This window comes from Netta rufina (assembly GCF_964035555.1).
Source record: "Netta rufina genome assembly, chromosome: 2".
Lineage (NCBI taxonomy): Eukaryota > Metazoa > Chordata > Aves > Anseriformes > Anatidae > Netta > Netta rufina.
Genome location: NC_140124.1, coordinates 47,036,183 through 47,063,641, shown reverse-complemented (window position 1 = coordinate 47,063,641; position 27,459 = coordinate 47,036,183). Strand labels below are relative to the sequence as shown.

At 38.0% G+C, this 27,459-nt stretch overlaps 1 protein-coding gene across 3 annotated transcripts in view; it reads right to left on the bottom strand.

Moving 5' to 3' along the window:
• Positions 1–1,128: 1,128 nt before the first annotated feature.
• Positions 1,129–27,459, bottom strand: part of TRAK1 (trafficking kinesin protein 1) — an 83,316-nt gene continuing 56,985 nt past the window's right edge. Inside the window, exons 8-16 of one of the 3 annotated variants that reach the window (XM_084283218.1) lie at positions 27,330–27,404; positions 25,949–26,086; positions 24,586–24,662; positions 22,308–22,544; positions 20,991–21,307; positions 16,847–17,062; positions 7,839–7,941; positions 6,435–6,523; positions 3,297–3,342 (exon numbers count right to left, since the gene is read on the bottom strand). In XM_084283218.1, coding sequence (XP_084139344.1) covers positions 6,451–6,523; positions 7,839–7,941; positions 16,847–17,062; positions 20,991–21,307; positions 22,308–22,544; positions 24,586–24,662; positions 25,949–26,086; positions 27,330–27,404 — 1,236 coding nt within the window. In that variant the 3' untranslated portion in view covers positions 3,297–3,342; positions 6,435–6,450. Of the gene's footprint in view, positions 3,343–6,434; positions 6,524–7,838; positions 7,942–16,732; positions 17,063–20,990; positions 21,308–22,307; positions 22,545–24,585; positions 24,663–25,948; positions 26,087–27,329; positions 27,405–27,459 lie in introns of all 3 variants that reach the window. The other 2 variants (XM_084283217.1, XM_084283219.1) reach the window with 2 other exon arrangements.

Here is a 27,459-nt window from a genome sequence, read left to right as displayed (position 1 = left end):
CTTTTTGCAGCATATTAAGCAGAATTCACACCCCTCTGCCCAATCTATCAAAATACACAAACCAAGTAACATCCAATTGTTCTTTCTAGGAATTCAATTAGAAGAAAATGGTGTTAACTTCATTGTTTGTTTGTTTGTTTTGTTTTGACCTGATCTGAGTAAGAGTGACCAACCATTTCTGACAATTTTTAAGTCTCAGAACTTTTCATCCACTTCTATAACTAAGAATTTTAAAGAGCAAACACCGTGATAGCCTCTTCATTTGCTTTGACTAAGAGATGAAAGCAAGAGATCAAGGAGGAAGATTTATCACCTTAAAAGATCTGGAAAAAATGCTAAATAATACACAACAATGCAACTTTTCTGTTATTTTATTGATATTAGTGAAGAAAATTTAAATTTCATCTTTCTGATGTGTTACAATTGCTTTCTCTGGTGGGTGGACAGATCTTACTGCTTATTGAAAGGCTAAATAATGCTTTCCAATTGCAAGATTAGCTTCTACACTTTAAATTCTCATATGGTATTGCTTTCTTCCTCTGGGTATATAAAATGGTCCATTAAGTCCATGATTTTTCTGAATTAACTGTTATTCTATCTACTGTTTTAGAATACATTCAAATTAAAAGGTACTTAAATTACTTGCAATAAGTGCACACACACAACGGCAAAGAGAGCTGATGACATTTTACTAAAACATTTTAAGTTCATAGAATAAATATAAGTCTTCAAACACATGCAGTAACTGACCGATGTGTTTTTTTCTTTCTCAAAAAATATCCTTAGTGTCCATAGCACTACCGCGATAACTACTTCATTCAAAAAAAAAAGAAAAAAGGCAAAAAAAAAAGAAAACACCTATCTCTTGTCACAAAGACTAAAAGACAGTTTCATTTATACAAGAAATTATCAGTGCTAATGATTTAGTAACAGTCTGGTACAAATGGCAATTCACGGCAATTACTTGTAGTGTGATTATGGTAATGACAATCAGGGAGCTTGATTTAGATGTCACAAGAACTGGAAGGAAAAGAAAGCATATGTTGACACTCCCACCCTGCCCCATTTCCTCCTCTCCCTCCCTGCTTCAGAAACAATTTAGGGCTCAGCTCAGCTCTAGGAACAAGCTCCCTCCAGACCATTCCAGTTCCAGGAGATTTCAATTCTCTCTACAAGCACCCAGCAGAAATTTGGGAGAAACAGGTAAGAAAATCACAAGAGCAATAAGGATCACCTGGCCACAACTCAATGGTGTGTGACATCTTGTTTCTTTTCTAAAGAAGTGGGGTATTATAGGTTTGGCATTGGGAGGTGGCTTTTTCAATTTATACCACCACAGAATAAAGTGTTTTACATACTTTTACCTCTGCAAAGGTCAAACTTTGAACAAAAAAGATTTCTTAAAAAAAAAGAAAACAGAAAATAGGCAAGGAATATTCTCACCCTGTCTACAACACCATGGTCCTCTACATGCATGAAAGCTGAACAATAACATGTTGATTGCAAGTTGCTTTTTCCAGCTTGTACCATTCCATTACTAAATTTTTGTGGTTCTCTGCTGAGGTTTCAAGGACGCGCCTTTTCCTAACACTGATTTTGCTACATGTTCTTTTATAACATTCTTATCTGTCAAATCTGTTCCGCAACTCTGGCTTCTAGGAAGTCAGCACCAATGTTTACCTCATGAGTTGTGAAAATTGTTCTTTGGGCACACTGACAAAGGATGTTTCAGTGGCAGCAACACATAGTAAAGCATTTTCCCTTCCACAATCCAGTGCAGCATTGAAAAACAAAACAAAACAAAAATAATAAAAAGAAGTCACACAGAACATAAGCATGCCAAAATGAAACAGCAGTGGTAGAAATATGTCAATATTCCAGGTACCCAGTAGGCCTGCTGACCTCAACACAGTATTAGTTCAAGTTTGTCGTATCAGGGAGGAGGAGAATACAGAACAGAAATAAAGTTTCATCCATTCAGGCATAATAGCCAGGCACTCCAATAATTCAGCTCTACTCATCTACAAAAGCAAAAATAAAACTATCAAGTGTTAAACTGAGTGCTTCTTTCAGCATTTAATGAAGCACAAATACTCCCATGCTTCAAGTGATGTCTCACATAACATATTCAATAGCTTCCCATGCACCTTCAACTCAAGTTAGGCTAGCTACAGAATTCACGTTTTTCCTAGTCAAGCTATTTCTTGTTGTTTATGTTCTTTTGATTTATTTCAGTGCATATTAAAAAAACAAAACAAAACAAAAAAAAACTCTTCAAAAGGTTAGCAAGTTAACCCTAATACAGCAATCATAATGTAGAGCCTTGCGCACTCAGTCAAACAGTAAAAGAATCCAATTAGTTACAATAGATCTGGTACATATTTACACATTTTTTACAAAGTTTACACATTTCTCCCATTAGGCACAAAGTTGATTTGTCAAACTTAAGAGGCAATGAAGGGGTGGTGGGGAGAGGAAAAGAGGATTGGAGAAAGAATCTGAGTATTTTCATTTAAAAAGACTAGCTGTAAAAATAAAGTCCTTCATCGTAAGCTAGTTTGCTTCGGGAGCTTGGTTCCCATGAGGATCCCCGAAGTGAGCGTTGTTGGGCCTTTCATCTGCATGCTGGAACCCACCATGGTGGGGAAGCTCCGGTTCCTTCGGATGCCAGTGTTTAGCTGGATGCCCCCGATGGCACTGGTCACAGCAGGGCAGCCCAGTGGGAGACTGTCTGGCACCAGGCCTCCAGGAACAAGGCCCCTCACTGGTCCTTGTGCCCCACAGAGAAGAGGTCCCTGGTCATCAGTTAAAGGAGGAGCTGGAGCCTGCCCTGAACTCACAACTTTGGCAATACCAAACCTCTTGACTTTGTCCACGAGATTAAGGTTGGAAACGGACACATCAGTCTGACTCTCACTGTTCCTGATATTCTTTTTATTCCTCACCTCCTTCAGGATCGAACTGGCAGGCTTCGAAGCCAGGAAGTTGTCATAAGGTGGGCTGGTACACTTGAACTCAAAGGATGGAGGGGAAGAAGAAGGTGTCTGCATAGGTGAGTTTGGTGGAGTGGAAGGAATGATCGCCATTTTAGGTGAGTATGTGTTCAGGAGAGTGCCTCTGCTGGCTCTGTCCCAGCTCTGTGGATTGTACACTGCTGCCGAGATGCCCCTTTCCTTCAGCAGCCACACCAGCCCCAGAGACGTGCTCATTGTCGTCGTGGATTCCCGGAGGTTAGTGAAGGATTCGGCCAAACTCAGACGCCGAGGAGTACAGGGAGTAGCCACCGGGGTGCCTTTCAAGTTGCTAATGCTGCCACAAGCTGGAGTAGGTGCTGCGTTAAGGCTGAAAGCAAAGAAGCAGTCAAATTATTCTTTGCACTTACACACAATAAATTCAAACTTATTGCAAGCCAGATTTTTAACCCCGATTAGGGACTTTTACCCATGTAGAGAGTGCATGGGAAGCTGCAATTTCCCAGGTCTTAACAAACGTGACAAGTACTGAAAAAATATCTTTTACAAAATGCATCTCTCCACTTTGGATACCTCAGCAGACAGTTTCATGGGATTAATGCATTCCCCAACAACCCACCCCCTCATTTCTTCTGATGAACTATTATATTGACAGGTTTGTGATCAGCACCTTCAGTTCTCCCCTCCTGATCAACTGGAAGTCACAATTCCCAGTTGCTTCCATGAGACAAGGAAAGAGGGGAACTCGACCGACGGTATAAGCAAGACAGATTTGGTTTTTAGTGTTGCTTCTGAGCACGCAGAACTGCTAGTTATTCTAGTGCTGCTGGGTCATAGCGGAGCCAATGGCAAGGGAGGAGGGGAACATACTTGCTACAGAAGCATTTGTAGCAAAGCTGCTGGAATTTAGTATTGTCACCAACATGCACTCCTCTAAGGTCCAACCTTTCTTATGTTGAATTTGTTCACATTTAAGGGGGAGGAGATGTGGGATCTGACTTCTAATGGTGGTGGACAGTGGTGGTGAACAGTCATCAAAAGAAATGAGAAAAAGGAGCAGTAAAAGCTCTTGGTTGTCAATTGACCAAAGTAGCTGATCACTCAGTAGCAAACTATACCTGACAAAGAGCCATTCTACTGTTAGTTCAGTACAGCATTAATTCCTATAGTTTGAAACATGGCTAACTTTCCTCCCAAATCTAGTTCTTTCTTTTCAAAATAATTTATGTTTGCGGCAGTGGGCAAGAAAATGTTACATTGGCAATGACCTGCACAAGTGGCAGGCATTATAAACTTATGCTTATTGATATATTACTGCATTTTTTCTTAAGCACACTACTGTTGGCTATTACGTTTTGAGGCATATCAAATAGCACCCATTTTGGTAGATCATACTGAATGAACACAGACTCAATCCTTAAAAAAAACAAACAACTATTAGTTACAGATCTGGTCAGCCACAGCACATTTACCTATGTATAATCCCTACTTAAAATTTGTGTCAGACCAAGGTACACCATTCATTGAATAAGTCATGGTGTACTCAGTAATTGCTGAAACAAGGCATGGAGGACACCCGTAACATTCCAGGTTCATGTCTATTTGGGAGAATCCCAAGGGTTAGGTTACATGCAGCTTTTTTTTTTTTTTTTTTTTAAAAAAAAAAGCAGCTTTCTGACTACTTCTGACTATGCTGAGATGCTGCATTTTTTGCCAGATATACATACATAAAAAAGAGAATTCCACCTACTAGGCATGGATTCATTCTTCTAGTGGCAGTTGAGGGGTCTTGTCCACTGCAACACGATGCTAACCAAAATTTACTGACCTGAGAGCTCACCACTGCTCCAAGATGGAAACCTTCCCCTTTGTCTTGCCAGGTTTGGAAGTAGAAGACACCCAGCAAAGAGTCATACAAGCACCAAAGCCAATGCAAGAGAGGGTAAAACTAAGTAGGTGGGAGGTGGGGAACGAGGCAAAGAGTGGGATTTCCCTATGAAGTTACAGCTCCATTTCACCTAAGTCAACACTGCCGTGACTGAAACTGAACATCCTGGGTGGCTTTGTTCTGAGCTTGTTTTTGATGAGCTTAGAACTTCATGTAATGGTATACAGCAATCGGCTAACATGAGTCAATGTAATACTACAAACTGTAGTCCAGTGGTCTCTGAAAAAACAGCAGAACTTTGACATCTTTAATGAGCCAATATTGGCCTGGCATTACCAAGTTTCAAGCTAAGTCTTCCCTCCATGGGTAAATGGGATCTAACTAAATGACCTCTACCATTATTTGGAACTGTAACAACTCCTATTGAAAACAGTAAAACTGCCAAAGAACTTTTACCCTGCAGATAAGATTCAGCAAGATGAATCCCATATATTCCTATCTGCAAACTGCACTGACACACTTTTGAGAGAACTAATATTTAGAATGGCGCAATTTCAAGAGCAGCCTTACGAAACTGCCTCAAAATTTGTCGTCTTGCACCACCATGTGGGTTGTGGCCGTCAGTGCAGCCAGCGGGTGTGCTAAGGTAAAGTCTTCTGTGGTCCCTTCATTTTGCCTCGATGGAGTCAGTGGCAGGAAAGAACGCAGAGCAGAACTAAAACCACCACACATGCCCACTGCAGCAGCACACACACACAGTCTGAGCAGAAAGGAAGCATTAGTTCTCAGCTTTTCTCTTAAGAATCGATCAATACTGCATCTTCAGAGCTGCGATTGCAGTTTATGGTGGTGGCGCTGCAGCAGTGACAGCCACTGTGATGCATCTCCCATACTGACTAGACACAGAAGTACAGAAGAACTTTTGAAAAACATTAGGGAGGGAAAAGAAAGAGGAAGAGAATTTACTCTGTGAACAGACTTTCTACAGGATAGGATGAAGTACATTTTGGAAACTCAGTCATGAGTGTTAATTATCGGGCTTTAAGGTGTCCAAGTCATGAGCACTACAGCACTTAAGTGGAGCCCCAGATTTCAGTTGCAGAAAGTTAGAGCAGCATTTTTTTTTATTTTTTTTTTACTAATTTGTAAGCACTGGTATGTGTTATAGTGCAATTAAAAAATAAGTCCTACAAAAAACTGGTTATTATGTAGGTGTTACTTTTTTGCTTGGTTGATCATTTGGGTATTGCTTTAAACAGGAAATATATCTCTCTTCAAACTGAGCAACACTGCAGAGCAGCCCAGACACAGCCACAGAAACAGACCCAAACTGGCCTCAGCAACCCAGCCCAGTGGCAGTTCCAGAGTTAGACTGGGAAAAGAAACAAAAAAATGAGCACCTCCTTGGGATAGATGAAATTTAGTCAGGTTAGAGCACAACCTGGGTTAGAGGCTAGGTTCAAATGCAACCAGGTAGGCAAGTATCTAAACTCTTTGGGTTAGCTGGTGCCACACACACTAGCATTCCTTCCACATGGCCCTGCCAACAGAGAGCTGCTGGCAGCATTGCTCACCCCCTGCCACGCTGGGTCATAGTGTCTGCCCTACATCTCCTCTCAGCAAAACGTGACATAATGCAGTTTCCTCGTCCTTCTCACATGACCTGTGAAGAATCGTTTATAGTTGGTAAGGAGTTGCTCCTTAAACATGCCTGCTGAAAACATCATGTTGTTTGTTTTGGTCTTTTTCCTCCTGAATCAATCGTGAACTTTGGGGTAACCAAAGCACCTGAAAATGTATGGAATTTAGCTGTCAGCTATGGCTGATTTGTTAGATTTAGTAACCAGCACAATCAGGGAGCTTATTATGACCACAGTTAACAGCAATTCAAGGATAAAAAGAATAAAATAGAATTGCAGCCAAATAAAAGGATCTCTTCAGTAGTATTGTTGAGGGGAGAGGAAGACAAAAGACAAAGAAAAATGAGCCAGACCAAGATCAACTCACTACATTCAGAAAGGGAAGCAGGAAAGTTACATTTATTCATAATCTATTTCCTTTACACGCATTTATCACCTGACAGGTGTTCATATTTAATACCCTTACTTCTCATGCGTTCCTTAGGTAGTCAGTGCCCATCTGGTGTCTAAACAAGTCTAGACACATCATCTCTGAATGGGTACCTACACAAGGGTACACTCCCCCATAGGAGCTGAAAGGGACAGAGAAAGCAATGAGGCATTGTCCTTCTGCACAGCAAAACACACTTTAACTTCTGATTTCCTAAGGAAGCAAAGAGCCCTCTATGTATGAAATTCACTCACCCTCTCCAATTCTCATCTCTTCACATTCTATAAGGGTGTGCCTACACACGTCAATTGCTGTTATTAAGCCAGTTCACTAGTTTCAGTCTGGCTAATAAGAACTCATTTCCTACAGTTACACCTAGGAACAGAGTAGACAGCTCCCTGTTTTTAATTAAGTCATTTTTTCTCCTCCCTTCCTCATGCATTTCCCGAGTACTGCTGAAGTATCTATTTCTATGTTTCCTTACCAGCAGATCCCTTTTCAACCTGTACCAAAGATTTCATTTTGTCCTCCCCAGAAAAATCTAATGTTTCTTTGGACAACACAGGAAATGCACAATGGGGTGAGCACCACAGTCTGAGCATTCACCCGTAGGGTCTGTACCTAGTTTGGGATATCCAGCTTTGGACACCAGGAACAAACTTTTTCTGATCTGGCAATATTTTAACCAGAGACAACAAAGTATAGGATATTTTGATTTGCTGTCTAAAACATTATACGTGCCTCTCAAATAAAATCATTTTGAGGTAACTGAAAATGGGAGGAGTAATTCTGAGGGTGTGTTGTAAAATTCATCAGTGCAGCTAATGCTTTTGCTTATGCCATTAATTTGTGTCTCCTCATGTGGAAGCTCTGACATAGCTGAAGGCTTTGCCAAGGGAAACCCTTACCTTGGTGTGACTCGTGTGAGCTCATCAGAAGGGTGCAGAATGCGGCAGGTGGTGAAGGTGAAGGTGGAGTTGGTTTGTGACATGCACTTCCCAGGATGAGGTACTAAATTTAAAAAAAAAAAAAAAAAAAAAAGCAAATTCTTTGCATTTTACACAGGAAAAAAAGAAAGAAACAAAACACAAACTTCTGTGTGCTGATAGGACAGATGCAAAAAGTGATGAGGTACCTCAGGCAGGATCAATGCAAGAAAAGTGAAATACACAAGTGCTACAGTGCTCTATCAGACACTTGTTCTCCAATTAAATCTAGGACTCCAAGGCCAGTGCTGAAATGTCCTGCTGAAACTTCCCTGTGATCGCTAACACTGCAGAAAAGTCTTGCTCAAAATAGATCTAGACAAGGCAGCATTTGAAATGCTAGTGCTTATCTAAGCTAGCAATTTTAATCAGTGGGAAATTGCAACAAACATTTTCTAGTACCAGCAAAGGAGCACTAGGATTTACTGAATGCTCGTGCATTTCAGCATTTAGATTGATCCACAAAAAGGTATCCCCATTACTTTTCAGTAATGGATCCGGCTTACTAGTGCTACAAGTACACACTAAAATGTTAGGGAGGAGAAGGGAGGGAATGGACACACAGCACTATTTCTCTATTTCATTTCTTTTTATATTCGTAGTAAAGAAAGTGGTAGGTATTTTTGGATCCACTACTGTACATCTGTGACACTTCCCCTGTGCATGTGTTTAGGTTCTTTAAGACTGTATGTACTCAGCCGCACAATATAGCAATTTTTGAGTTTTTGTAAACAGTGTTGTAAAGCATTTTCCCTACAAATGTGGCTGCAAAGATGCCCATTTGCAAGTTTATCATTAATTTGGGAAAGAAGCAATACAGCTCATAATTTATAAAATGAAGAACCTAGGCCAACTGCTTTTTTCTTAGTAGAAACACTTCTGTAGATACACTAATTTGCTGTATAATGCAGCTGGGGCCATTGCAAAATAGAAAATTTAAGAGCCATGCATCTGAAAAGCTGATTGAAAAACACCCAAAGTATCATACCAAAGATATCATGATTGCATAGGTTCTCTTACTTAACAACCCAACTTCACAGTGGTTAAAAGACATGCATGATAAAAACTGTGCGCAGCTCCCTCCCTCTTGTTTCTACCCAGCCCTCTTGAGCCATTCCCCAAATAAGCCACATTTGAATACCACAGTATACAACTATTCAACACATTGCAGAGGACAGACAGACAGACCAACTAGACCAGATGCCATTCTGAACTTCCAGATACGATTAGCAGAAGCAAGGCAAGTCTTAAATTGTGGCTGTGTTCCCTTTTCCACATCTACAGTATCACAGCTCAAAAATAGTGTGTGCAGTTAGGTAGTCCTTTAGAAGCACATATAAGCAGTGTGTGAAGAATAGAGCACAGGGAGTGTGAATGGTGGAAGCAGAAGTGTCTAAGCATACAATCAACAGTGACTCAAGCCTAGTAAATATTAAAATGTACTGCTGTACATTAAAGAAGGATATTTAAAAAAAAATAAATAAAATACTAGAGTGTTAACACACTCAAAAGTTAGCACAGCATAACGTAACAACAAGCTCTACTTCACCTCCAGAGATGGGAATTATGATGCTTCAGGATTCCAGTTGCTTTAGAGATTAGTGTGAGCACTATAAAAGTTATTACAAGGGAGCACAGCCTAGCAATCATGATTCTCTCCATATTGTAGAGAGGAAAAAGAAAATCTGGAGAAAGAGCTCAAATAACCGGACATGAAAAAAATTGGTTACTTAGAGAAAACAAAGGACTTGACACAAATCAAGTAGAAACAAAGCAATTATCCCTGGATGATGAATAGAGAATAGATTAAAGCAACGCTGGTTTAGGATTGCAAGCTCAACCCAAAGAAGCACACAGCTGTAACACAGTAAGTGAACTGTCCCCATTTGTAATATCCATTGAGCATCCCCTCAGATTGGAAACAGGCACATCGAAGATATATAGCTGCATTAGCAAAAGCAAGACTCATTGTTGTTAATGAGTCAGAGATAGGAGAAGGCTGCTAAAAGTAGAGAAGTCACTTGGCCCTAGTAAGAGGAAACAAATCGAAATTATCAATAAAAAGCAATTTCCAGGATGTTTTCCACCTTCAAATACCACTAAAAAGTTCTGTACCAGCTTCATCCTCCATCAGTCAACAATGGGGTGCACATTGCTGTTGCATTTTCCATCCTTTGGACACAATACAAAGAGAGGGAGAGAACCTGTTGCTGTAAATGAACAAAGTTTGTAAAATAGAAACGAAATGATTTATTCCTAACCCAGTAATTTTTTGTAAGAATGGCCATAACCTAATTAGTATAATCTTGTGAATAAGTAGTATGTAACTTTATGAGAGACTATTTTCATATACACAGCAAAATACTATTTTTAATATAACTTTGAGTTGTGAAGTAAACAATCGTGGGGGTTTAAGAGCAAATTATTTTTTCCATATGCAAAGCTCATATTCCCAGTAAACATCTTCAATACCAATGGCTAAAAGAAACTGTGTCTGAATAACCCTTCCTCCATCTGTTGTACATAGGTTTGCCTCTAGGAATATCTGTTCCATATGACTATGGCAAAAAATAAATGTTTTATTTATACTCTGTTTTTCAAGCAGGTAGATGATTAACAAATTTCATATCTGTATAAAAAGAAATCTACATATAATTCTATACATATCTATAATAATTATCTATAATAGTCTATAATAATCTATACATAATATCTATACAGATATATAATGCAATTTTGATCCATCAGGAATAACACAAACTAAACAGTATGTGTATGTTTTTCCCTAAATTAAAAATCTAACTAAACTCTAGATTGCTGCAGTATTGTGTTCTGGCTCTCAGTAATTAATGATTCTTTACCTTATTAAGCTTTTTTTTTTTTTTTTTTAATTGATTCTTAGGCATTTTGGAAATAACGCGAAATACTACAGCTGAAAGAGACTCTCCTGTAAGCAAAACTCTGTTGTAAAAACATCTTTTAAAACACAGAAAAAAAAAAAAAAAACTTATCAAGAACCTGACTGCGGAAAGCTCCATCTTCTGGAAAAGCAGAGCTTTCCCTACTCAACACAACAAACACAAAGCTGATTTTCTATAACTCAGACCTGTTTCAGATCCACCTTGAGTACTCAGGGCTTCTGGGCCATTCTGCTAGATGCAAACAGCAAAACAGATACATTCAGGACATAATCTTCTGCTCAGGGAACCCTCCAAAGACCGTATCATCTGGGTTTTCAACCAGCTCATTCAGAGAAAGGTACAAAGTTAGAGTGGGCAAACTAGTGGCCTGCCCCATCCGCAGAAAGATATCAGATATATTGTGCTTGAGGAAGATCCATAATAAGCAGCTATTCTAAAATGACTGAACTTTTTTTAACAACAGTTCCAACTTCAAGTTCACCATTGTGTTAGATGAATAGAGAGGAGGCAAAGAGCTCACAGTGCATTACGCAAGAATGAACTTTAAAAAAAAATTCAGTAATCTTCAGAGTATGACTTGATCCATCCTGACACAAAGGCAAAGTTTTAGTCCAACACTGAAGCAAGCCACTGTACTAGGTTAAAGGTTGGACAACATGACGTTAGAAGTCTTTTCCAACTGAATTATTCTATTTTTTTTTCTCTTTTCTTTTCTTTTTTCCCTTCTTCATGTTTTAACAATAGGAGGACGCAGAGTTCTCTGGCCTTTTAGTAGAGCGAGATGGGGAATTTGTACATCTCTTTTGTGCAGGCTGGTTAGACAGGGATTTGGAAGAGAATAACAGCAAAGGACTGTGGGCAGATTCTTCCTCCAAGTGTTATAATTTGGGATTAAATGTATGGACTTTACTTCTGAGAGTGTACGCCCGCAACTCCATTCCCAAGTAGACTGAATTTTCTGAAAACTAGATCACAAATCACAGAATGGTTTGAATTGAAAGAGACCTTAAAGATTAGCTAGTTCCTGACCTGGGCAGGGATACCTCCCACCAGACGAGGTTGTCCAAAGCCCCATCCAGCCTGGCCTTGAATACTTCCAGGGATGGGGCACCCACAGCTTCTCTGGGCAACCTGTTCCAGTATCTAACAGGATCCACAGAACAAGATAGCTACTCCATGTACTCTCTAAATTCAATCGAGTTCATCTTCTCCAGGTGACTTAAGGTGAAAGCTCTGACCACCAGTGCCACTGGCACTGAAAACTCTTGGCTGACAGAGCAGGGAGCATTTAGGGTGTGCTAAATGTGACACGTGGGCTAACTACTGAAACAAAACAGAGCTGGGTGGTAAACACAGCAGCTGTAAAATGTGAGCATGGTGCTGTCCTAAAGCGGTTAGGCGCCTCCTGACAAGAATGTCCTTCGGTAAATACTGGTGTCAGGGAGTGACTGTGACTACTCAAAACCACTAAGAGCCCATATCCCTATGCCAGGAGCACTACTCCTGTTTCTTAAACAATTTACAACATTTTGTTTTTCCAAATGTCTGCCTTTCTCAGCTTTCCATTTATTTTTCCTTTGGAAACAGTGAGAGATGAAAACCTGAGGAAAGGCAGGTATCCCTTGGGCAGTATTTTCTTAACTTTCTTTTGGCTGAGGTCTTCTCATATAAATTGAACCATGAAGTACAGATGTAAAGTCTTTGAAGTGTTTAATATGGCTTCAACATGATTTTATCCCCAAACTGAATTTCTAACATTTTAACAGCACAGATAGCAAATGCTGACAGATTTTTCTTAAAGAAATAATTACTGTGAAATATTCATGCTATTTGAAAATAAAATATTTAAGTACGCATCAATATCTTAGTTCTAAGAAGAGTAACAAAATTTATTGCTTTTCTATACAATGGTAACCTCTTATAAGCGTGTATAGCAATCCTGCTAAAAACAACTCAAATAATATAAGTCTTTTTGTTGTTGTTGTTGTTTTTTTTTTTCTTTTTTTTTCAATTTTAGGCATGGACAGATCTCCATGTTATTAACGTCTAAAAATGAAGTACAGAGGCTGATCCTATAATGTGTACATATGCTCTGTTGAAATCAAAGCAATCAATTAGTGGAGCTAATAAACACAAGCATTGGAAGATCAGTTTGTGCACCCAATATTAGAATGCAATTAAGCACGTGCTGAACTTGAATTAAGAGCAGCCCTTGTAACTTCAAAATGAGAACATTCACAACATACTTCAAGTTGAATATACTAAGTGCTTTGAATGGGTTGGGGTTGTTTGTTTAAGGGAGATATGTACCTGAAAGGTAGCAAATGAAAAAAAAAACCACACACACTACAAAGAAACCACACTCTTTACAGCTTTAAAAATATACTAGTATCAAAGAATAATATATATAGGTTACTAAAAATTTGTGCTTCAAAAATTAATTCTCCTATATGGTATTATCACAGCCACGTGCTATAACTTCTTTACCATTTCAAATATGCTGAGAGTCTCTATTCAAGTGATATACAAATTTTAAATTATTTCTGGATATTAACTAGAACTGCAATTCTGGAATTCACAATCCTCTGTCAAGTTACTGAGCCTAAACACAGTATGTCGCTCCAACGGAGCTTTTAATTTCTTCTGAAATGTTCAGAGACATAATTGTGATATATCTATATATATGGTAAGGAAGTTACTTGACATATCAATGGATACTACAGGTCTCAACACTGAAATAAAAAAAATAAGGATAGTAACTTTTTCTTATTTAGTTAGAATGATTTCTGACTCTTCGTCACTCAACAAGAGACAACTGGTACTCTGTTCTGAGTACATTGATTTTGGCTGCACGGCATCTTTGGCACTAATAACAATTTCTGCTCTCCTGAAACTGGACTTTTCCTAGGGTTCATCTGAAATCCACCCAGAACAGCACTCTACATGCCAGCAAAATGGTGGGAAGTATAGGACTTCATTGTACTCTGCCATAGAATACCTCCCTTCCAAAAAGGATAAGATACAACCCTCAAAGCATACAGCAAATGAGGCAGATGACTTATGACTCACACCTGCTGAGAATGGTCCTTGTAGGCACTGTATTTCCAAAGACACTTTGTTCCCGTGTTAGAAGACCTCCACAATGGAGCTATCCTGGATTATAAACAAAACCCTACCAATAAACACTGTATCCAAGGTATTTCTCTCATTCCTTTTTATTTTGTTTCCACATTCTCTAGCAAAACTTATGCTGTACCTCACAGCCTGGAATCAGGGGAGCAATGAGGGCCTAACCTTGTGGTTGTGACAGTACTGCAGGGTACTGCAAGTTCATTCACAGCCCTACCTGCATTGCATCCTTACCAAGAAACCTAGGAAAAGCAGAAAGAGTGCACAGGAGGTTTTTCAAGAGAAACAGTAGTTGCACAATACTGAAATACCAAATAAAGTCATAAGCTAAGCATACATCTCTGTCTGCCCTATAAGGTGTTCTTCAGTGGACAGACTGTGGATTCAAAGAAGTGCTACCACATCAAAATATCCACAGTATCTTGTATACCACCTAACAAACTGCTTCAATAACAAGCAGATACAGCAATATCTTCACTTCATTATGTGAAGATATCACATAATATCACTTCATTATGTGAAGATATCACTTCTAATGAAGCCACCACAGTGTGGTGGCTCATGGACACTCCTAAATCCTAAGCCACTGGGAAATTTGGAGGAAGGATAAGGAATGGGAAATAAGTTTCCGGTTTATTTCTTTATTCTAGACATAAAAGTTACTCGTTTTGACAAACTTCTGTATTTCTGTAATGTATCAAAAATTATTCAGCAAACGATCCAAGATTACTAGAGCAGTTTCAAAGATTTTATTTACATGCTAATTAATAAGGTAGGGAATATGCTTAAAAACCTTGCCTGAGATAGAGTTTTCCAGGGAAAATATAGCTTTCACCAGGGGATAACTTGCTCTAAGTGACCTGTGTTGAAATTGTAATGGAGAAAGGAAATGAAGGTCCTTTTTGCCAATTTATAATCATAATGCAGGCCTAAATTTGTACTTCTACTCCAAATAAAGAACTCTTCCAAATTATTACTCACAGATGTTTTTTTAATCTTTTCTTAAAACAAAACACAATGTATCTATATCATCCCTCCCTACATATAGTCCATGGCAGTAAGGTTTCACAACTTAGGGCAAGTTCCTGTATTGACTACTCTTACAATTGGAAAACTCTTTGCCAAAGAGTAACCCAAGTGGGATCTTTTGCACCATTATTTTATCCTGAGTATATGAAGAACTGCTTGTTCCCTTCCTTTCTGCAGCAACACATTTTAAAATTAATCATATTTTCTCTTGAATATTTTATTCTATGGAACAACAAAAAAAAGCCAGTCATTTCAGTCTTTGATTTTTTCAGTCCATGTTTCCTAGATCTGCTTTCCTTGATGGTACTTAGACTATTTAAACAGTAAACATCCAAATCTGTATATATCTCCTGTGGACATACTATTTACTTCCATATGAATATAAAAATTTTACACCATTTTTATTCCTGAACAATATATTTTATATATTTTATTTTTATTTTATTTCATTTTTGCAAAAGGAAAGGGAAATCAAAGAGCTTGGATGAAATTTTACAACCAACTGCAAGAAGTAGCTTATGTTTAATGGCTGATAGCACTGAACTGCCACAGTGAAAACAAAGGGTACTCTGCACTTCACGAAAAGAACAGCGCAGTATTACTGTCTAACCCTGAGAAATCATTTGATCTTCCAAAGATCAGTCAAATAAAAAGTTATGATTTATTCCAGAAAAAGGAGTGTGACAGAAGTGTCCTTGTTTTTACATGTCTACTTTAAATAAGTCTGAAGAAAAGGGAGTTCTGCAGTTTTCTAATCCTGGACTAAATACGATTCTTTGCCAGTGGTAAAGATTTTTTTTACCATCTTAACAGAGACTAACAAACTTATCAAGCTTATTAAAACAAAACAAACGAAATCAACAACAACAACAAAGAAATAACGTGAACTCAAAACACATCTATATGTGTTTTCTCTGTACCGAGTGTCAGTAGCCCAGTGTAATAATGGGCTGCAAATGTCAGTTCAGAGTATCCAATAATCCATGAAAACCTGAGTCATTTATACATGCTTACGTCTTTACATGGTATAAATATGAAGGACAGAATTTAAGAATAGTGTGGTGGACAGGGAATGAGGAAAATATTCTTGGCACAAAAACATCCTCTTAGTTCTTTATCTCAATTGAGTTTTATCTCAAAGAGAATCTAAAACCACGTAACTATCTGAGGTAACTGAATTTTTTGCTTGATTTTCAAGGCACTTCTGTTTGTTCCAGCAATAGGTGATTTAGACGGATCTTTTGTCATCATTACCTCTTTGTGTTGTGTTTGTTGTTTTTTTTTTTTTTTTCCCTAAAGCACAGAATCTAAAGTATTGCATCACCCCTTATGAACAGTCAGAAAAATATCTACACTGTAAGCATACAAAATATATACGGTCTATACATTATATACAGTGAACAGCATGCACTCATTACACCCACAAGTCCCACATGTGCCACACACAGGTTTGTGAACAAACCATTTCCTTTTAGCAGCCTTCTCTTATCAAAATAGAGTAAAATATTGACCACAGATGCTGTTACTAAAGAAAAAAAGTCAAATTAAAAGATTATTAAAGAAAGGATTTTTGAGCCAATGTTAGATGGTTATGTTCTAACTACCGCACACATTAACGTGCTGATGCTACACACAAAGCAATATTATGGATGCTGTTCTGGAGAGATGTGAGAATGGCCCAGTAATCAAAATCCTGTAAAGATGTCAGTTTTACTGGACTTAATGAGTTTCCCTCACCAGACCCCTCATCATCGTCAGTCGCGGACTCCTGCATCTCCTCTGTGAAAGCCTGAGATTGGCGGGGGTTATTCTTGTTGTCTGAAACAGTCACTTGTGCTTGTGACCTCTCACCTGAGGTCTCTGTGTGCTGAACTGGCGTCGAGGTAGTTAGGCCCTTGTAAGAAATGTCACCTGTCTCATCTTCCTCAAAGTCATTAAGGCAGTACACTTCATCCAGGTCAAGGTCCAGGGTCCTGAAGCCCTTGGTGACAACCCCGGGCCTCGGGTCCAGGATCCCGCCCAAGTGAGGCTGAGCCAGCTGCTGCCAGTGGTGCAAAGTGGCAGAACCTTGAAAAGGAACAGAAAGACAACCAAAATAAATCAGTAACCAACCCAGAATCCAAAAGGCTGAAAAACCTCACTTTGTTTATCCAGAAATCCAAACCTCGGTCCCACTAAAGGTTTGGAGCTTCTATGAACTGGCTTTAATATTTCTAGGAAGACACGCTACAAGGCAAAGCTGCTTCAGCTACTATTCAGCATTTCTAGGTTGATATGAAAGAAACTGGTCACATCAGCACTTAGGCAAAGTCTGGTGGTAAGATGTGGCATACTTGTGCACATGCACATCCCCTCCCCATCAATATTCTCATCCCCCTCAATTCACAGAATTAAGCAGAAATAGAAATAATTTAAGAGTTGAACTGAACACCGTCACAGAAAGCTCTAAGAAGAACACAAACATACTCCCGCATTAAGCTCACGCTAAGAAAGGTGCTAGAAACATGCTAGTATTTTTACTACTGGTAGCTGACAGGAGGATACGGCAAGGTCAGCATTATAGCATGTGTTAGAAAGCCACATCAACTCCAAGAACATATAAGGCGGCAACACTTCTGAGCTATATATCCAGTCCAAATACTAGTATGGCCCCTATCAGGGCCCATATGCTACAAGAAATCAACTACTACAGAACTAAATACTACCATACCTGTAGCTTCATCCTTGGGAGAAAAATGTTTTGAGTGAGGAAAGAGGTGCATTTTACAGAGAAAAGCATTCAACATACTGTGTTTGGTATGAGACAATGAGCCCCAAACAGTAATGTATCAGAGTAAACTGATATATACACCAAGATGGGCCCACTGAAATCAAGGGAGGAATTAGCCAATTCCTCAAACAGAGACTAAATACTGCTTGCAAGATCCAGTGTTTTCCCATGTGTGCCCACCAGTCACTACTGTGTAATGTGTGACTTAAAACTATTTTCTACGGGTCCTACGACACTAATAAAGCATATTTGTTTCCGTCTCTGCTGGCTAAAATCAGAGCAGTTTTTGCTCTGTTGTTCCTGTCCCTTCTCCACAAACCAGAACATGGACTCATGCAACAAGCTGCCATACAAATGTCTCAACACTATTAAAAAACTAAGAATGTTGCATTTGTTGCATGGTCTATGTAAAAATCTAAAACACGGTAATAACTAGGGGAGAAATAGCTCTTACACACATTATTTTGCATCTGAAAACAAAACAAAACACAACGCCGTGGAATGAGAACAATCAGCATTTCATAATAAGGATATTGCGTTGCAGGAGGCTTACTGTAAATAGAAGCAAACTGAGAAAACTTTTCTTTACATTAACTGAGGTCAGTGAGTATGAATAGATAGACATAGTGAAGTCTATCTAAAAAAACTGCAATTTTTAGCTCAATAAGAAAAGATTATGCAAGACAGTACAATTGGATCTGATGGGTTAATTTAGACAATGGACCTATTTTTTTTTTTTTTTAATGAGTTTTGAGAGACTAACGGGGATTTAGACTGATTGATACACACGAGGTTCAAAAAATGGAAGCCATTACACTGCCAAAATAAATCAGCGTAACAAAAAGAACATCCCTATATCTCCCTATATCTTGTATTTTTTTTCTGAATTGTCAAAAAGGTCTATTTTTTTTGCTTCTGTATAGAAGAAATATTCCTGAATGTGGATAAATACCATATATTCCCAAATCTTAAGCAAAGAGCAGCGCTTTGCTTTATGACAATACTCTCAGAAGTTCCAGAAAGAAAAATGCCAGAAATCAAGATTTCTTTCTGCAGTGCAGGCAAGTATAAAATCCTGTTGCTAATTAACTTCTATGTACAAGCTTCCAAAGAAGTAATCTTTTGCACTTCACATATCAGCAAAACCTATACTCAGAGAAACTCTGCAGAATAAACACACTCTCCGAAGGAAATACATTCACTAGAATATCTGTATTTTGAAATTTAACATTTCCACTGATGCTACATGTTTTCCACTTCTTTTCAAAAGGAGGATATCCAAGTTCCTTTGCACTTCTACTACTTTAATCTTGATCTCATAAAATGTGGCTAAATGAGCTTATCTCTTCCATAGAGAAAATTAACACAAATGCAGAAAGCAATGTAATACTTGTGAACTCTTAGTTGTGAGCTGATTTAAAAGCCAAATGAAGGGAGGAATATGATACCTTGTCCTATATTTAATCTCAGGCTCTTACTAGACAATTTAGTAAATTATGTTAGTTTTCTTACAGAACACAGGGAGTGCTATTTTGTGCGTAAGTATGAGAAGCATGATACAGAGATGATTTTAGGGCATGAGTGCCCTTGGAAAAATAATAATTAAAAAATTCTGATCACAACTTCTGATAACAGTTTGCAGTTATAACAGCAGACTATTTTACCACAGTAGCGTGGAAGTATCCAGGAAGGTTTTTCATTAAAAAAAAAAAAAAAAAAAAGAATTAAACCCCATGAAAAATACTCAGGAAAGAAACTAAGCTAAATAGAGGAACATAATCATAAACGTGTATTTAATAAAAGACAACAAACATTAAACTTATGAAACAGGCAGACAAAAACATACTATAAATGAGATGTAAAACCAAATACTGGAAGTACTTTAAAGGTGAGATGATTTTAAGGAAAAATTGACCCAGTGAAAATGAACAAAACTAGTAAAAAAAAAAAAAACATACGAACAAAATCACACAGATAGAAAGATGATAAAGAATTTAAAGAGTTTATTGGAAGAAAAAAGCAGATATAATGGGATGGTGACAGAAATCTAATACAGTGGTAGCAAACAGTAACTTAAATGATGTTGGATCATCCCTTTTCTCATGATGTACCAAGCTTTTTATGACCACTTAAAAGCAATCATGAAAACAAACTACTAAAAACTGCTAAACAGCATTTACTTGTGTTCTATGGCTATAGTTTCATTTGAATAGGTAGATACAGCACGTCACTTTTTTCAGGACACAAAAAGGGTTGGTTTTACTTCCAAATACGTGTCATGCTAAATTGCTCCTTATCAGCAAAATAAGTATGTTCTAAAAAGACAAAAAATGAACTTATGCAAATAAAAGACAATATAATGTAACACAACAGTTCTGCCTGAGAAAGAAAGAGACCAAAACAGAAAGAAATCAAAGCTACATTACATAACTAGTGCATCTCTGCAGTACTATAGTAAAAAAAAAAAAAAAAAAAAATCTTTTTTTTTTTTTGTTGTTTAAAACCCAAAGGAATTTACTCAGTTTTCACTGCCAGCAATAACCTGAAAGATCTGAAGAAATCCAGGGAGACTATACTACTCTTATGTACTGTCAACTTAGGTAGACCACAGAAATGCACTTAGCTCTGAAATAAAGCTCTAGTCCTGACTACCGGTAACCTACACCTTGACTTTTTCTGAGACAACAGGGAGGAAATTTGGCTAAAATAACCTATTTCATGCGTGAAACCAAAGCCATAGAAACTCAAGTGTGACCTCTCAAACAGCCAATTAAAGTCCAGAGGTCATCTTTAATCACACAGGTAGTCCTATTAGACCAAATGAACTAATAAAGTAATAAACTAAGTAAAAGTCTTTGCAGACTTTTGCAGAACAGAGATTTGATGAACTCATACTCTGTTACTTGATTTTCGATAATCAACTACCTTTCTTTTCTAAGTATGAAACAGTAGCATTGAGATTTAGCTCACATGTAAGGGAGTACTGCTTATGCACGTATGGCCTGTAACACTTATTTTATTCCCTCAGCAGGATTTGTTTTCTAACACTTTTAAGGCTTGTGGAAAAATGTAGTAGCTAGAAGATTTCAAACCAACAGCGTGGATTACTGTCTCTAAAGTAAAAAGAGTATGTATTGCAAAGATTTCCTGCTTTCTGATGATGGATAAGAGACCACAAAGAGTCACTAAGAAGAACAGATAAAGGCCGAGGCCCTTTGTTATCACCTTCTAGTGGTTTCACAATCTGAAGCTTTTCTGGCAGGTAGGAGCGACTGCTGATAGACATTCCCGAATATCCAGTGAATTCTGAAAATCTGGAGTGAGTTCCCAGGGACATGATGCTCTCTGTGGGAGTAACGGAACCACTACGGAGTTCACCCTTTTCTGCCAGTTCCCGCAACTTCCTCTCCTGCTCTTCTTCAAAGAACTTCCGCTCCGAGAGGTAATTCTCCCGCCTAAGGGACAGCCTGCGAAGGGCAGTCTCTAGGTCACTAGAGCCTGGTGTCCCTGGAGTGCCAGGCTTCTTCATTCTGTCTTCATTTCTAAAACATAACAGGAAAAAAAAAAAAAAAAAAAAAAGTGGAGGTGGGAAAAAAAATCTGTGAGAAACATAAAACTTTCACATAACAGTTTTGAGACATCTTGAACAGTGTTGGTTTTTTTTAACACCTTGAACTTACTCTAACTGGGAACAACTCACTACTCTTTGAGAGAGCTCAAAGTCAAAACACCAATACTTTCTCTTTCATATTAAAACCTTTTTGAATCTTAGTTCCTGGTTGGAAAAGCTGTGCTTTTAAGAGCTTCCTCCTGCAAAGAGTTGAGAGATGTCTACTTGTTCTCTCTCTCTCTCGTGGTTACACAAACTCAAGTGAGTAGGCCAAGTCTTACAGGTCCAACACTGCAAGAATGAATCAGTAAGTCACACAAGTATGTTATGCTGATAAATATCCCTTGTTTGTTTTGAGACATTAATTAATTTTTGCTATAAAGTATAATGTGATGCTATACTGGGGGAAGAGACAAGTAGCTGGAAGAGTTAACTTCTAACTGGTTTCTTCCACAGGTTTTTACATTAGGTTGTCTACATCCACCCATCCACTACATTATCTATTTATTTTCAGGATCAAGAGTTAGCTGTAGCTGCAACTTAGGTTGGAACTCCATGGCATTAATGTAAAATTCTGAAAATAAATGTATTTAAGTATTGAACCACATTTGCACAAAGTGTGGTTTTACATTATCTGGTGATGATACATCCCCAAACAGGTGTGAGTTGCAGAAATTGATACACAGTACTTTCAAAAAGCCTTTTTAAAAAAATAAAAAATTCATTTTTAAATAAATAAATAATAAAAGCCTTTTTAAAAACATAAATAAAAACTTCAGAGCTCAGGAACTAAAAGCACAAAATAAAGTAACTTTTGAAGATACAGGTCACCATGTTAACTGCACGATGTGAGACAAAAAGGGGAAAACAGAAATCCTTTGCCTCTATGTCAGAAACAAACCAAAAACAAAGCCCAGTGTTACAGTACTGACCCATTCTCAGAGGATTCTGTCTCTAGGATGATGCTATTAGTCTTGTTGTCTATCATAATGTTAGAGATGTCTCCCCCATAGAAACTGGATCGTGGAGTGCTGACACAACTAGACATAAGTGAGTTCATAGCAGAGGACTGGTTAGAGCCTGGGATATTCATTGGTGATGGAGTCATGGATCTTTGCTTGACAACTTGGTTAACATTTCTCACAGTTTCGAAGACCCGCTTCTGATGACTGGTAAGAGATATACATAGTTAATAATCACACAGTGCCTTTTTACTTTAAGAACAACCTGAGAAACAGGTAACCCTATCACAGGTCCACCAAACATATTTGTAAAGTATTTGTAAAGAAGTATATGTAGGGTCCCATATTCACTACAGTCTGGCCACTATGTTCAACCCATCAATATAACACATTTATCATCCTAGAATATTTTAGACAGAATGTTTGGGTGCATGGACCCCCTTCATACAAATTAAGTGAAAGGGCATTTCAGTACATTACCTGAAAAAATGGTTAAAGTCATTGTGTGAAAATTAGATTTTAAAAAAGAAAATTCATTTCCATTCATTCTATTCTTAACTATGAGCTAGCTAATCCATTTCAAAAGAGAATTTGCATTTTCTCTACTGCAAGCAAATCTTGCACTTCTTTTTGCAATCAATTTCCCACCCCCTTAAGTAGCATTTTTTTAAAAGGAAAATGAATCAGAAAAACAATGGAGCAAGAGTCTCTAGGGAGAGACTGTCAGGACTGGAAACCTAACTTTTGACTTAGTTATACAGTTTATTTTTCATCACCATTGTTCTGGCATCATAACAAACTCTGTTCATCTGTTTCAAAATTAAGATCGGATGACACTTCAGCAGAAGGTTTGTGATAAAATAAACTTGCCCTACATCATGGTAAAAAAGCACTATTACTGATTTATTTTACAGCACAACAGCGGCTGAACACAAGAAAAGCACAACCCTCCAAATGCAGCAAGGTAATGCTGCAGTGGTATAACCATGACAGCATGCCTTATGCCTTATTCAATGTCATTCAAATTTTTGCCCTTCCATCCAAGCATGCTCAACAGTTACATCCTTCGTACGTAGGCTCCAAGTCTATGGCTGTTTTTCTTTAAGAGGCTGAATCTAAGAGTATCTATCAATAAACAGTCCCATGGAGGTTACAGTTACCACTGTTCATCAGATAAATTAAACCCAGAAGAGCTATGAAATCTTAAAAAAAAAAAAAAAAAAAAAAAAAAAAAAAGTGTCCTTCTTTGGTATAGGCATAAAAAGAAATCCTATGGAAGTCAAACTATGCTTAAATTAGACTAATCTGGAAGGATAAATCCAATAGCATGTGATCTTGTTAACATGTTTTTGATCTTAAATTTTTCTAATTGACATCTCACTTTGTCAAAAGCTCATTTACATTTCTTGACTTCTGCTCTGAGAAGGTTAAAGTATGTGTCAAATGGTTCATAAATATACTTGGAAGATTTCTTGGAAGTGGTTACCATACAGTCCCTGACTGTCCTTTCTTTCTAAGGGTCTGGTCAAAACAGGTAAATGCTCTTAAAGACCCCCTTAATTAGGATTAAATTGTTTCAAATTAACCTAATTTGTGCAATTAGGTGAGATAAACCTGTTGAGGTACACATGCAACTTACGTCAATAAAGCTAGTTCTGCCAAGCTGCCTCTATCTTTAGCTTTTGGACCTTCATAAGTACTTATTTCAAACTATTCCTGTATAATTGAAGAGAGCTTTAGCAGAATGCATGCCAACTAATCTACACAGGTGTAACTGGCAGCAGACCAAGTATACAACCACACTGAATCCCTGCCTTCATCAATGTTCTTCCTGTAAAAACTGGATTAGTTCAACGATTTCCTGGTTAATTCTGCTATAACGTCTGAAGAGAACCCAAGGGACTGAATCCCCTAATCATTTACTGAAGAAACACCACGTGGTAAAACACAAGAAAAACAATCTTTTTTCATTCTCAGAACCACATTTTCAGCACTCAAGGATAAAAGGTTTGTAAGGTAAGGCAAAAACTATATATGGGAGTTCTCCTTTGGTAACTTAAATAGAAAAATGTAAATTATCACATTATAGGGTTGCTTATTTTCCCTTTCCTCTGTCATTCACACTTTTCCAGAAATTTTTCCTTATAAATCCCTAGCTCAAATATTTCCCATCTCTTCCTTTCTTATCACTTAATAATTAACTTCAGATAGAATCAATCAATTAGAAAGCAATTCTTTTCAGTCATACGCCAAGTCAGGAGAGTCAGGTTCATCTAAATGTAGTTCTTTCCTCATTGACCCTTCTATTTCTGCTGCCAAAGAATCCTGTTAAAAACAAGCACAAAAGAAAAAAAAATCAGAGTGTAGGTTAATAGGTTGTTGCCGCAGAAAGTAATTGATTAGTTCAAAAAAAATGCCTAATGACCAATAAATTGCCATCCCAGAAAAAAATATACATTTACAAATGAAAATTGACTGGAAAGTTGGAAGACTAATAAATGTACTAAACGACTGACAAGTTATGGCTTAGCTTCATAGGGCTATATATGCCACAGGAAACATAACATAGATAACATATGACAAAGTTCCTGAAAAAAAAACAACATTAGAGACAACAACAGAACCCAAGTCCCCAATCTTTTTGTAGTAAATTCCCTACTCAATAACACCCTCCTCTCATGTCAAAAGTTTTGCTCAATTTGTTTTTATTTAAAACAACCTGAAAGCATTCTTTCCATTCACAATATTACCCACCAACCCACAAGAAAAGGCATAGTTCTTGGCATAAAATATTACATACTTCTGCCATGGGGTTAAAGGTGACAGACTAACAGTTTTCCACTGCTGGTCAGTAAGCATTACTGCCTAAATGTAGTTAAGTACACAATCTAAAGGCTTGGTTCCCTGAATCAGCATTTGAAAACCGTTTTATATAAAACACACGAACCTATCTGAGAATGAGCATACTTCTCTCAGCTTTCAGCTGAGCTTTTCAATTGCATTTGTGCAAATACAACTTACATTATTAAATGTCTGTACATTAAGTTGGCCTATATTCCGCCTCAGAAGGGACCATGAAATTATTTTAACAAACCACTAAATTTTCAGCATTTCTAAAACAAGAATGTATGCGTAATATTCAAGTACTGATGAACTAGAATGTGTATGAGTGACTAGAAGACTCCCAGAAGAGTCCTGAAAGCACATCTCAAAGCAATCAGTTATGTTATCAGGAAGTTACATCTTCAAGGATATTGATGAAAATCAGGAAGATCCTATCAAAAACCAGACACCACTATCCAGGAGATGCATAACAAAGTTGTACAGAACTGTGTAACAATCTATTAATGCTACCTATGATTTAGAGTATAAGCACAGGCAGCTTCAGATTGTAGATAATACTGCAGTGAAAACAACTAACTACACAGCACCACTGTTTGAGAACCAGGCATGCAGAGTCAATCACTCAGGTATCCTGTAAAACTGTGCATACATATTTCATCCATGCTCCTGTCTGGCCTAGCGTATCCCATCCCTGAGGCTGTAATTCAGACGCAAACACTTATGTTTTCTTCCTTTGGCTGTTTTCTGGTGTGTTCTTATCTTCTTACCATAGGGAAGAGACCAAGAGAGTGGTACCGACGTGAGATGGCATTTGGCATAGTCTTGTTCCTAAGGTTTTTCAGCTCTTCTTGAGCCTCATGTAGCATTTCCATGCATTCTGCATACTTGTCTTCCAGCTCACGCAACTGTAACATACAGAAAACAATCAAAGACATTATGGGCTGCACTAGCCATTTCAACAAAGCTTGGCAAAGGGGCAGAAGTCTGAAATACTGCGTACTGTAATATGAGTTTCATAAAAATAAGCTCCTCAGCTTAGAAACAGAGAACCCAATGGAGATGCATGAGCTCAATCTTTGTGGAGCACCACAGATAGAAAAGGATCACCAGTAGGAAAGGCTTCAATGGGCATTCCCACCTCTGACACCAAGTAGTCCAAGTACAAGACACATCCTAAGGGGATCAGGCTTTTTTCATTTTGTTTTGTACATTTTATACACGTGAATGTAGCACCCAGAAGAAAGCCAACAACAGTTGACTGTCTTTGGTTTACTTACTGAATGCAGTATGAGTGAGTTTTTCCATGTTACCTCACTATTCAGAATAGGCCTAAAATACCAGCCCATAGAAATCATCCTTGAAAAGGTTTCCTATACAGCCCGTAGGTCTCAGTTTTTGAAAACGTGTGCCAGTTGAAGCAGGACAGAACAAGAAGGAAATGGTTTTGCACTCTAATGGGAGCCAAAAAAAAAATAAAATATATATATATATATATATATATATATATATATATATATATATATATATATATATATATAAGTATATATATATTCCTTCATTCCAATTCCTTCATTCCTTTGTGTCCAGTTCTGACTCCTCAGTACCAGAGGGACACGGAGCTCCTGAAGCAAGTTCAGAGGAGGGCTATGAAGATGATTAGGGGACTGGAGAATCTCTCATACAAGGAAAGGCTGAGAACTGGGCCTGTTAGGCTTGAAGAAGAGAGGACCGACAGCTTCTTATCAATGTGTATCAGTAACTGAAAGGAGGGTGTCAAGAGCATAGGGCCAGACTGTTTTCAGTGGTGCCCAGCGACAGGACAAGAGGCAACAGGTACAAACTGAAACACAGGAAGTTCCAGCTGAATATGAGGAAACACAGTGAGGGTGGCAGAGCACTTGTACAGGTTGCCCAGGGAGGCTGTGGAGTCTCCTTCTCTGGAGATATTCAAAACCTGCCTAGATGCAATCCTGTGCAACATGCTCAGGGTGACCCTGCTTGGCATGGGGTTACAGTTCTGTGATTCTGTGAAACACATACACAAAATTACATAATACTCTCGATCAAGATTAGATGAAAACTGCCATGGTAGAGCAAATAGTAATTGCCCTAGTTCTAAGTTATTCTAATATTAAGTAGAGTACTCACCTCTGCTGTGAGCTGTCTCTGGGCATCTTTAGCTGCTCCTAAATGCTGAACGAGTTCTTCATTTTCAACCGCACACTAAAATGTGACAAAAAATGTTAGAAATACTGGGATGTTTTGTCCTGCCATTATG